We start from the raw sequence: 13,115 nt of genomic DNA, 5'->3' as shown, positions 1-13,115 counted from the left end.
AAACAGTGAAAAGCTTGGGAATGAAAGAGACATCAAATGAAACAAAAATCGTAGAAGAAGAAGAAGAAGAAGAAGTCACGAAAGCAGCGGTAAGTAATTATGACTTACTTTCTGTGAATCTCTTGGGATCTGACGAACAAAGATCAAGGAGAAAAGTGACCGTTAATCTTTATGGCTGAGCAGCCTGAGATCTTTTGAAGTAGTGAACGTCTAGCTAGCAATAATATTAACAATGAGAACTATTTGAACTTTTCCTCCTTTTTATTAACTTTGTAGTGAAGAGTTTGTTCGCTCCTTGAACGAGTGTGAGACTGAGAGTCCTGCAGATGTTCATAGTACGTAGTAGTTAGTTTTATATGGACATCATATATAGTTGTTGCAGTCTACAGAAGTAGGAGCTGCTCAGGGGTACTGGTAGCTTAGCAGCGTCTTTGTTTTTTGCGGGGAGGTGGGTTTTCTCGAATTAAAAAAAAAAAGTGTCTTTTTTCTTCTGTTTTTTTCCTTTTCAAGGACCAGGATAAATGCCGAATAGATGCACAACTTGCCACAGTTATGACTTATGAGGCGGCATTATATTAAAATAATATTTTTTATTTTTTAAAATTTATTTTTAATATCATTGCATTAAATAATATGAAAATACAAATAAAAATAATTTTAAAATAAAATAATAAACAGAATCTAAAATTGTATTTAGAATGTGATGTGGTAGCATTTTTTTTTTTAAATACAAATCATTTAATGCACAAAACATTATCATTAAAAACAAGTCTTACATAAAAATTTTAACTTTTTAATATGGATTCCACATAAAAAAAATTACCATATTCATCTTTATCATTATGTTATTAAACACATACTACAAGAGACCAGAAGAAATGGAATGTATTTTCGTGAAATAAATATATTGTCCATGTGATATAATTTACATTGTCAAATGAGTTAAATTGGATTTAGTATAATGATAGTTTTTATTGTTATGATTTGAAAATATAAATTTAAAAAAAAAACTCAAAATTATAGCTTTTTTAATTATTATTTAATTTTTTTTTAGTAGAACTCACGCAAATATGTATAGTATACTAGTGTTTATTAATTAATTAAATATTTTTAAATTTGTTGTTACAGTAAAACACAGACCACACACAATGGAGTCTCCATCTATTTACGAGATATCCTATTAATTTATATATGAACTAGAGAGATCTTATTCTTGAGGAATCAGCTTTCGACAGTCAAAAGAATTGATGAATATTTTTTTTGTTTTATTCTGGTTGCCTCTACTCTACTGACAGATTAGGTAAAGCGCGTGTGTACTTTATTAATTTAGATGGGAAATCCACTCGACGACGTCAATCCAGAAATCTTGAGCTAGCAGCTAATCACCAGAGAGAGTATGGTGTTGTGAGGAAAGCAGTGCTAGTCCTGCTAGTACGTGAGAGGCCTGGAGGTCTTTAATAAGGGGAAAATAGTTATTAGGTTTAGGTGGTGACTGGTGAGGGCCCTTGACCAAGCTGCAATGGCGCAGTGAGTTGAAATAAAGAAAGAAAGAGAGAGAGAGAAATTCTTGCAAAAAGAATATATATATCGTGTTTGAAGTAGAAAAATTCTGTAAATTCTGTTGGATGATTACAAGCATAAAGATTAATTTTAAAAATAAAAAAATATTATTTTGATATATTTTTAAATAAAAAATATCAAAAAACTATCTCAACCCAATAGCTTAAGCTGTTAGGTGAGGTCCTAGGATATGATTTATATTATTTTCTAACACACCCCTTCAAGTGAAAGCCCTTTGGGCTTGAAACTTGCACATGTCCACATTACTTTGTGTTTAATTTTTATCAAATAAATAGGGATGGTGACATTCAAACTCGAGACCACTTGATCATTAAGACTCTGATACCATGTCAAAGAATCATCTTAACCCAATAGCTTAAACTGTTAAATAAAATCCCAAAATATGATTTATATTATTTTCTAATAAAAAAACAGCTATAACTGCATTTTCAAACACAATCTTATCGTATTAATTAACGCATGCTAGCTCCGATCAAAACTATGTCCTCATTGAGAGATTTGTGCGATGATCACCTCAAACTTAGGATAAATTGTAAAAGTTTTCTCTCTTACAGATCGATGTCTTCAGTTATTCTTAACTTATTCTGGTTTTAAACTATCTAAAACGTTGTTAATAAGTTGAGCAGAAGTTTCCTGAAGAAGAGCAGAGGTGATTTTACTACAAAACATTTTTCAATTGTAATTACTAAGGTTTCTCCCTCTTTTTATTCACCATCGTTTCCACCACATTTGCGTTCCATTAACCTTATCCCACTTTATTTCCGGTATGTTTGTAATTACATTTTGAAAATGTTTTTAAAAAAATTTAAATTTTATTTTATTTTTTTCTTCGCCTCAAATTAGTAATTTTTTAATACTTTCATATCATTATGATATGCTAATATCAAAAAAAAATTTTTAAAAAATTGTTTTGATGTGTTTTGAAATAAAAAACACTTTGAAAAGCAACCGCTACCACACTCCCAAATATATATAGTCACATCCACTAGTTTGCAATATTTGTTAATGTTATAAACAAAAATTATTGATAAAGAAAAAAGTATTTGGTTAAATGAGCAAAGAAAGATATATAAAATAAAAATAAATCTGATTTTGAAATAAATTTAAAATGAATTTTTATTATTTCAAAATAAAAAAAAATATTAATAAAAAAACTAAAGGTGTTAAATGATTCACTCTGGAAATAGACTCATTGCACTATAGATTACTATAATATAATAATGTTTTTCCCATATATAATAACAACAGAACAAAAAAAGCAAATTTAAAAATAAAATGATTTTTTGTGAGGTACAAGTGGTATTTTCAAAATAAATAGGTAAATAGTTCTCTTTATATTTACTAATTTACTCTTGTAATAATAAGAACATTACTCGACTGAATTTATTTTTATTTTTTTAAATAGTTAAAAGAACTAAAATATCCTTGAAAAAAAAACATTAAACATGCTACTGCCTAATAGGTTTTTTTTCTCAATTTTTTTTTAAAAAATAATTTTTTTATTTTAACTTTTAATATTAAATTATTATAATTACCATCACTTCTATTTGTTTTTATATATTATAAAAGATTTGGTCTAGCATATGGTGTAACATGGCTACCTAGCTAGTGTCTCCTATAACATCATTATCTCTTACTCTTTTAAAGACAATAAACCCAGAGATTTGACCAAAGTAGTGGCGACATGGTATTGTCGTGGGCCATCATGGCAAAGCTGTCCTATGCTGGCCCTAGCCTGTGAGTTCTTTTCAGGGCAGCCCATGTACGAGCTCCCAGTTCTTGTAATCAACTTCGATTAGGATTTGAAATAAGATTGGATAAGGGTAGTGATTAAACGATGAATTTGCAAAACCTTAAACCCTAATGATAATTTTTGCTTTCATTCCTCTAAGCTCTGAATTATTTCTCTTCGAGAGGAAAAAATTGAGATTCTCTTCATAGAGATTCTATCAAGATCACGAGTAAAAAATTTGCTGGTATTCAAGTGCGTATCAAAAAACTGGCTGTTTCTAATCTCAAGGCCTAACAGCATTACCACTCACCTCCATCACTCGTCAAGACTGAAGCTTTCTCTCCTCCTCAAGCTCCATGGCCGAGCCTCAATGATGAAGACATGCCTTTCAAAACATGCAGCCGTATGGTTTAAATAGCAAATATTATGGGTTATAGTAATGGTTTAGCTGGTCTTAGTGATCTGTCTTATGGTGGCAACACACGAGTTGTTTAACGGAATCCGGCAACAAGACAATATTGATTCCTCCCCTGTGCTATGATTAATTCTCCAACATGAACTAATTGTCCTGATATGGTGTTTGGCTTTGGCTTCCATCAAGATGTTAATGGCTATAAAATAGTGGGAGCCATGCAACGTTCTTTATACAAGACTTCAAACTCTTGCAAGAAGATGGTCTATATCTCTGGTTTCATTTACCCAGAACGATATGAACTAATTTGCGAGTTATACAGTTCAAGGTTGTTTAAGATCATATGTCTCTGCCAGCTTTCCAGTTTTTCATTGCTAATTTCACCAACTTTCTGTGCTTATTTCTTTTGCTGATATTTTTAGAGGAAATTAATGACAGTTGAAGCTCATGTTTACTACTTCTAAGTTCTATCAAAACACTAACCATAAATTAATCATACGCGTACACTAATTAGTTTGCTGACACCTAATCCTCTTGTTTCTTTTCCAAATTCCCATCAAGCTTTCATTTTGACCAATTCTCTCTCTTTACCTCTTCATCAGTTCATTGAACAACACAGTAAATGCAACTTTGAAAAATGAGTTTGCTGGCATCGATCTTTGAAGGATTAGCCGCGGATGAAAAATGAGTTTGCTCAGATAAGAAGAAAAATTGGAAATGATGGAGTTGTTTGAATAAAACAAAAAACTATTTTTTTATCATAGAAAAAAGGACGTCAACAAGTAATCTTAAACTCATACAGAGGATTTCTATTTAAACATAAAAACATAGTAACGGATTGCATGAAATTCATGGGCAACATGCTCGACGATATACTTTACATTTTCAATGATTTCAAACACTTGATTACCCTTGAAAATTAAAAAAATTCCTTTGACTTAGAAGTTCTTTTGACGACCTATGCAGTATCGTTAATTCGGTGGCCAAAACCTAGCTTTTAGAGCAGTGATTAAAGTGTCTTGGCGCCCCTATCAATTTATCCCCTCATGTTATTATCCCTAAGATTTGGTCTCATTATCTTGAATATATTTTTTTATTTAGAATAATTTATTAAATTTAATATTTTTCAATTTCATCATTTATAAAAAAATTTTAAAAAAAATTTAGTTCTTATTCTTTTCATTACTATCTTTTTTATTTAAGATGATTTTGAATTTTGTTTTTTACAATTTAATCCTTAAGTTTTTTTCCTATCAAATATAATATTTTTTTTGTGATTATTGCTATTTTTTTTTACCTTACAAGATTGTTTTAGATTGATTTTTTTTTTATTGTTTCATCTTACAACATTTAATTAGTTGGGTGTTTAGCTTTATAGATGAGCATGAGTCTAAAATTTTACGACTTATGAGTTTAAAAGATTAACCCAAATTTATGAAGTTCACTTGACTTTTTGATTTTTTTTTCTCTTTTTTAAGCTCTTCCTTTTGTTTCATCCTATAACATTTTGTTGTTTTTTTAATTCGTTTTCTATGAGTTTTTTCAATCATTTTAAAAATAACACAGGTTGCTTCGGGGTTTTCTTTGTCTTTGTTAGATTTAGTTTTTTAAAAAGAAATTTTGTTTTTAAAGTAAATTAAGTCAATTGATTTCATCCTTCAACATTTAAGTCTTCAAGTGTTGAGCTCAAGTTGAAAATTTAACGATTTGCAAATTTAAAAGTTTAATTTGGGTTTACAAGTTCATTCATGCTTGTTTTTTTTTTTTTTGTGTTTTTTTCTAATTTTATCCTTCAGTATTTTTTTTATGAAATTTATCTGTCTTTTTAAAATAACAAATGTTGCCTCAGGTTTATTTTTGGTCTTTTTTATATCTAACTTTTTTAAAAAAGTAATTTTTTTAATTAAATTTAATTAAATTTATTGATTTTATCCTCCATCATTTAATTGAGTGGGTGTTGAGCTTCTTAGTTGAATCTAGGTCTACAATTTAATGGGTTATGAGTTTGAGAGATTAACCCGAGTTTACAAAGTTCACATGGATTTACTTGATTTTTTTTAAACCTCATTTTTTTTTCAGTTTCATCCACTAACATTTTGTTAAATTTTTTATTTGCTTTTTATGGGGTTTTGTTTTTATTTTGAAAGTAATAATAGTTAACTTGGATTTTTATTTTTAGCCTTTTTTGAATTAGGCTTTTTTAAAATGAATTTTATTTTTTAATTAAATTAATTATGTGAGTGTAAGTGTGAGAAGCTTGTTTTATGGTGTTTTATTTTTTTTTACTTTCCGGGTTACTACTCATACAACACAACACGTGCGACCTTTTTAATTTATTAAATTCTTAGATTTTTTACTTTTTAAAACGTTGCTATAACATGATTATTTTTTATATTGGTAAAAAATTAGCGCGGCTATTTTATTTCTATTATATATTGAAAATAGTTGAGTGTTAATAATTAATTGACTTGTGACATTATATTTTAAAAAGTTTTTGACTTTTTATTAAAAGATATGCCTCTTTGAAATCAATGAGACATTGAAATAAAATTTATTCATACTTTTTTATTCTTCTCTCGGTGCACACTTCTCTCCCTTTGCTTTATTTCTTTAAATACTTTGAAATCTTATATATTTTTTATTCTCTTGAAAATAAATGAGATTATATAAACCATTAGACTTTATGTTTCTCTCATATTTTCTTTTCTTCTTGTTTTCTTGAAAATGATTATATAAACCATTAGACTTTATCTGTCTCACATATATCAATTTTGTATTCAAACAACTTGAAGTTTTTTCTATTTAATAGTGGTTGTTTTTTAAAGTGTTTTTCATGTTAAAATATATTAAAATGATATTTTTTATTTTTTAAAAAATTATTTTTAAGATTAGCGGATCAAAATAATTTAAAATATAAAAAAACATTAATTTTTAATAAAAAAAATATAATTCTTTTTAAAACACAGATTGACTCCCGTGTTTCCAAGGCGGATATTGGAATGCATGGATAGTCTTTCCTATAACATTTTTTTCTTTTTATCAATTTATATTCATGACTTACTTAACAAGGCAGTTGAACCCAAAGAATCCTAAGATGATAGAGTCTACGTCGTCGTTTCGTGACAACAAATTTTCTTTTTCTTTTTCTTTTTCCTTTTCTTTTTGCACACTCTATAATAAAATGCCTCCAAACTTTCTCCTTCTGTAGCTTGCTCACAAATCGAAGAAAACGAGAAAGAATGGAAGCACCAAAGATGATCGAGCATCAAATTGGAGACATCCATGATGCTCTTCGGTTCGGCCTCGATACCAAGAGAGGCGACATCATTGGATCTCACCCTCTTGAATCTGCCTTGCTCTCTGTAATGATTTCTTCTCGTTTCTTGTTTTTTATGCCTTGAAATTGAAACAAAATTAGTTTTATACCCTTTTGTTTATCATCTTTCATAAGTATGATAATGGGGTCTAAGGGTTTTGTCTGAAATAGATTGTTGAAATTAAAGTTGGTTTCTTTGCTTAACAAGGTGATAATTTTGGGTTTTTTTAGGTGGAGAGAAATCAAGAGCATATGAAGAGAATAACACTTGCGAACGTTTATGGAGCAGCCTTTCCCGTTCAGATGGGCATCGAAAGGCAGATGCTTTCTAGGTATGTGTTTTTGGCTGATTTACTTTGTGGTGAAAAAATAACCTGTTGTTGATGACTGATTATTGGTTTTTTTAATATACTATATATGGTTAAAAGAAGGGCTTTTGTTTCGTTGTGAATTTTGGTTTAAATAATTGTATCCTTGGCTTTTCTTTTTAATCAGAAAAGTGCACTAAGATCGTGTTTTAGTTGCAGATTGGGGAAATTTTGCTCAAGTGCGTTGTTTAGAGGAGCTTTGGACTTTAGATTATGAATGGAAGGCCATAAAACTTGAAATAGTGCGGATCTTGATTAACATTGCTCTAGGTTTTTAGTTGTGTTAGGGTGAATGTGGTTGAGTTATGCAGGTGTATATGAGAATTATTGGATTTCTTGTGCTTCTTTGGTGGTGTTGTTGTTGTAGGTGGTTGTGGATTCGCTAGTGTGCGATTCTGTCTTTTTAGCTTGTTGTTGTAATTGTGAAATGGATTACTGGTGGTGCTTTTCATGGGAGCCTTAATGTTTATGGAAGCAAAATAGCGGTTCTAATTTTTTCAAATAGACAATGATAACATGTGAGATCTTACTTAGTTTTACAATTGTCAGATTATGCTCTAATTTAGCATTAACTATCTTTATCTGTGAACTTTGCAGATTCCAGAGGCCACAAGGACCAATTCCATCTTCAATGCTAGGACTAGAGGCTTTGACAGGAAGTTTGGAGGATTTTGGTTTCGAGGATTATCTGAATGGTAACTACTATTTGCTAACCAGAAAAATGTTATTTTCAGTATGATAGTATTGGATTATTCCTTTGAACCTGCCTGTTCTTTATAGAGCTGGTTATATTTTCTTGAATTCACACTTAACTTTCATTTCAATAAATTATCCTTCTTCATAATGACCAAAGGTAGGTTGACCGTCTTTCATAGAATTTTAAGGTTCTACAGTTGGTAAAACTTTCAATGAATGCTAATGAATCTTTCATATCACTATTCAATTGTTTTTCGATAACTATGGTTCTAGTACATTAATTACAGATCGTGTACTCACTTTGGGGTTCGGAATAGCTATTTGAATAGGGTACGGGTATTTTGCAGTCTAGTTTGTGTGATGGCTAAATTATAATTGATAAAAATATTCTAAACATGGGCCAAATTTGTTTCTGTAAATTCTCCCTGATTTGATCCTGGTAAAGTACCTGGTTAAATTTGGCATATGTTTTCAGAGGAAATGGCAACTCACATAGGTTTTTGCTGTGACTTCTACTGATGAGTCCTCTGTGTTGACACTTGCAGATCCTCGTGAGTCTGAAACTTTCCGTCCAGTGGACATGCACAGTGGGATGGAAGTTCGTCTTGGATTGTCTAAAGGGCCAGCCTGCAAAAGCTTCATGTGATCTGATGAGCATTTCAGCAATGCCTCTGATTATTTGCACTCAAAACGATTTGGTTAAAACGTAGGGGTAATTTCTACTTTGATGAATTTGGCTGTGTTAAAACTTATGAACATCCAACTCGGTTATTTTTTGATAATGGCCTCATGATTGGATCCATTTAATTTATCTATTATCAGTATCGATGTTCGTATGATATTGGGTTTTTGCCAAGGAAAACCACAGTACTGGTGCCAGTAATATCAAACTTCAAAATCAACACTTTGCATTCCATTTTGAATCCTTTGAAGAATTCGCCTCCTGTTATATCATATCGACAGCAGAAGCTTACCTTGCTTTCATACCTGCTCCGTGTGGTATTATATTAGCATGTGATTGATATTATGGAGGTTTTTAGGAGTTTTTTTAGAAGTTTAATAATTTAAATTTTATTGAAACAAAAATAATTTAGTATTATAATTCTTCATTTTCTTATTAATATTTGTTTCTTTGCAAGAGAACATAACTTTTATATATATTCTTTATTTAATAAAAATCAAAAGCAACTAGAACAAATATAAAATAAAATAGACTATTTAAAATAAAATAAATATAAATAATGTATTTATCTAATTAAAACCCTTTTAATTTATTAATGTGTTCTATTTTTTATATATATTTTTTACTAGAATATTTGTTTTTAAGACAACATTTTAACATAATCATAAAAGCAAGTTCTACTAAAAAAACATATAATGATAATATTGACATGAATATATTAAAAAATATAAGAATAATACAATGTTTAAGCATGACAATGTTATTATATATAGCATGGCTCAACGAGTCAACTTGGAGACCCTCGTCTTGGCTCCTTGACTGACATGAATTTCAAATAAAACAGGTCAGGAGTTGATGCAATATAACTTTATTGATTTGGCAGGTCCAAACATGATCCGGTCATCCTAGTCAAAACTTGGTCTAACTTTAAAAAAAAATCAAGACAACATTATCTTAACTTTTCTTTTTTAAATACTGAAATGATAACTTTTGAATTGACCCGATTTAAGCAGTCAAACCAACAACCTGAGTCGACCTAGTTAAATTTAATAACTTTGTTTTTTTAATATATTTTTATATTTAATTATAAAATAAAAAAAATAGATGCATACGAAAATCACCAAATAAAATTTAAGAAAACAAAATTATGAAAATCTGTATAAAAAGAACGTTTGCTAATATTAAAAAAATTGCTATAATTTTATAAAAAAAACAAAGTGAAAGTTAAGTACTATTTAATAGAATAATATCCCAAATATTTTTTTAATTAAATTTTTTTAATGTATCTTAATTAAAATTAAAGGAAAAAAACAACAAGGCCAAAAAACAAGTTAGGTGTATGGCGCGCCTGGCTCATTAAAAAAAAGCTAGATCGGTATCCTTGGCCATTTTATTTTATTTTTCTTAGAATGAGTGGACAATGCATTATCTGTCCATTTTTCTTTTAAAAAAAAATAAACGACGTATCATCTATAGTTGTAGACAATTTATCATCCACTGGTTATATTCCATCCTTTGAAGAGGTGGCTGAAAAGTCAGGTCTCGCCTTCTTGGACCCAAAAGACCTATTTTATAACCCTTTTTACCTGAAAATACATAAGAAAAACATTATAAACTTCAATAAAGTCATATTTAACCTCAAGACAATCTTTGATTGGTTAAAAAACCAAAAATAATCTCAAATCAAGAACTTTTATCCAGCCTCGATTTTTTTGTGTGTGCAAGATATGGGGTCAAAAACATCTAAATAAATTGCTCTTATCAAACAGAACCAATTAACATCAAGATCAATATTTTTTGTTGCTATAATGTGGACAACTAACAACTTTCTCTCTCCTCTATCATTTTCCAGCAATTATCTCTCTCCTCATAAAAAATCAAGGATTGAAACGCAAAAAAAAAAATGGAGGTTTGAAATGTCAAAACCTCAATAAAAAAATTTTAAAACTGAAAAACAAAAAAAACTTTGAGGACCAAAATTTTAAAATCTGTGTCTCATGAATAGTAAAAATTAAGAAATAGGGCTCATTTTTTGTTTTAGTTTTAAACTTGATCACCGAAGTCTCAATTTATTTTAAGCAATTAAATTGAATTATATTTTGCAAATAGAACACTAACTTAATCTTGAGACATGTTTTTTATTCCATGAAAACCTTGTAGCAAACTAATCAAAATAAATTATCAAGATCCATTCTTAGTCAATGCAATGCCAAATCATGAAATTAAAAAAAAATACCAACTCAATGACTAGAATAAAAAGTATTCAAGGACCAAAAAAAAGAGAGGAAAAACATGTGCAAATCCATATTGAACTATGTCTTAGTCTACAGTGTTTTCCTAACATAATTATATTTTAATAATTTTAATTTTAATAATATGATCAATAGACTTTTTCATTCATATCATTTTCCTGAAAACATATACCAATGAAGAATGATGGTTAATATCCATAGTTGGGTTTTGGTTATATATATATATAAAAACTTAAAACTAATATCTATATTTGACTCATCATCTAACGAATATAGATTTTAGACCCAAACCCGAGTTGATCGGGTTTTGAGTACCAATTATCCAAGCATAGATCTAATATATTTAATGATAGGAATATGGTTATCATTGCGAAGAGAAAAAATTATCTTTTCACTGTGCGAATCCATAATGAAATATAAAAGCCTCCACAATGCAAACCTAAGCTCATATAGATTTTTGTTAATAAGAAAGTAGTTTTCATCAACTTTATAGACATAAATATAAATGTAATACACAAGTAAAACTCAATTCATACTTCCAATCATGTTGAGCAATATCCATTCACTCAATACTCGACTTTGTCCTTTTATATTTATTTTAACCGAACCCAAATAATAACTATCCAATAATTATCAAACTTATTCGAATTAATTTGAATATATATGGGTTCAAATGAAATCGTCATAAATCATGGTGAGACCCATATTTTTGAAAATTCATATTATTTATAAAATGTATTAAGAAAAAACTTTTAGGGGTTGGGGTGTGATAAAAAAGATCTGCATTAAAGATCAAACTATTACTAAAAAAAATGATTATTTTTTAATTTCAATGTAAAAGGTGTATTATTAAGATCATTGAAAAAAGATTTAGTTTTGATTTACATTGGAGGGATTCAAGAGAATATTCTTTATTATTTAATAAAAAAGGATAGTTACATAAAAACCCCTCTTATTTAGTTTTTTTTTTTTTTACTTTACCTCAATTCCTTTGAAAATTACACTTTACATTATATCATAGGTTAACTTAAAATTTTAAATAAAATAAAATAGATGAATTTACCCTTATATATAACATAACACTTTTAAGACAAATTGAAACTCATATGATATGAATGATTTTGTAAGACAAATTGTATCCATATGTTGAACATAAACAACTATACAAAAAGAAGAAGAAGCTCAAAACATATGACAAAAATAACACAATTAAAATGTGCTCCATAATTTATATTGCTCAGATAAAGGTTTTATTTATTGTTAAAAAAAAGATATGTAAACTGACTTTTGATGCAGGAGGAAAATTATTTTTCTTATTTAGTTTCATATATTAAATAATATGCTTAATACTTTTATTTTTTCTAACTTGTTTAGAGATTTTATTATTATTTCTTTATTTTTCAAGTTTTCTATTTTGTTTAAGTTAGTTTTTTAGGTTAATTTAAGGAATTATGAATACCTTAAAAAGATAGACTATTTGAAGAGAAATATTCAGTAATTAAATTATGAATTAGGATTATGTTTGACAACCCTATTCGACTTCAATTTTATCTTTTTAGTTTGTTTTTTTTACTTATATTTCTATTTATATTAATTGGTATCATAATCTAATAATTTTTAATGATTAGTTATTATATGCTTTTATATAAATGAAAGAGTTTGTTGAGAAAGGGAATAAAATGTTTTTTTTATATAAAAAAGTATTTAAGAATTAATGATGAAAGATATAAAAAGATAGATTCCATAATTTAATTAACACTAGTAAAGTTGTGAGGGAAAGTTTAATTGCTCCATCAATTAATAGATATGAAAAAAAATATTCAATTTTAATGGTGAGTCTAGTAGTTGCAATTATTTTTTAAAATATTTTTTATATCAAAATATATTAAAAAAATATTTTTTTATTTTTTAAAAATTATTTTTAAAATTATGACATCAAAATAATCAAAAATATATATATATATCAAAATATAATTTTTAACAAACTTTTTTTAAAAAAATTTTAAGCAACGCGTTCCAAAAGTCGTCAGAGCCATAAAATTTTCATAATATTGAAGTTCTAGGATATGACACAAT

At 28.2% G+C, this 13,115-nt stretch overlaps 1 protein-coding gene across 1 annotated transcript; it reads left to right on the top strand.

Moving 5' to 3' along the window:
• The first annotated feature begins 6,894 nt into the window (after positions 1–6,894).
• On the top strand, positions 6,895–8,944 carry LOC18107403 (cyclin-B1-2). The gene is made up of 4 exons (XM_006373399.3): positions 6,895–7,087; positions 7,273–7,373; positions 8,007–8,104; positions 8,651–8,944. Exons 1-4 carry the CDS (start codon positions 6,965–6,967, stop codon positions 8,749–8,751), a joined length of 423 nt encoding a protein of 140 aa, XP_006373461.1. The 5' UTR covers positions 6,895–6,964; the 3' UTR covers positions 8,752–8,944.
• The last annotated feature ends 4,171 nt before the right edge of the window (positions 8,945–13,115 follow it).

This window comes from Populus trichocarpa, chromosome 17 (assembly GCF_000002775.5).
Source record: "Populus trichocarpa isolate Nisqually-1 chromosome 17, P.trichocarpa_v4.1, whole genome shotgun sequence".
NCBI classification, from domain to species: Eukaryota; Viridiplantae; Streptophyta; class Magnoliopsida; order Malpighiales; family Salicaceae; genus Populus; species Populus trichocarpa.
Note: the sequence above shows the minus strand (reverse complement) of the source record. Positions and strands in the feature narration are given on the sequence as shown.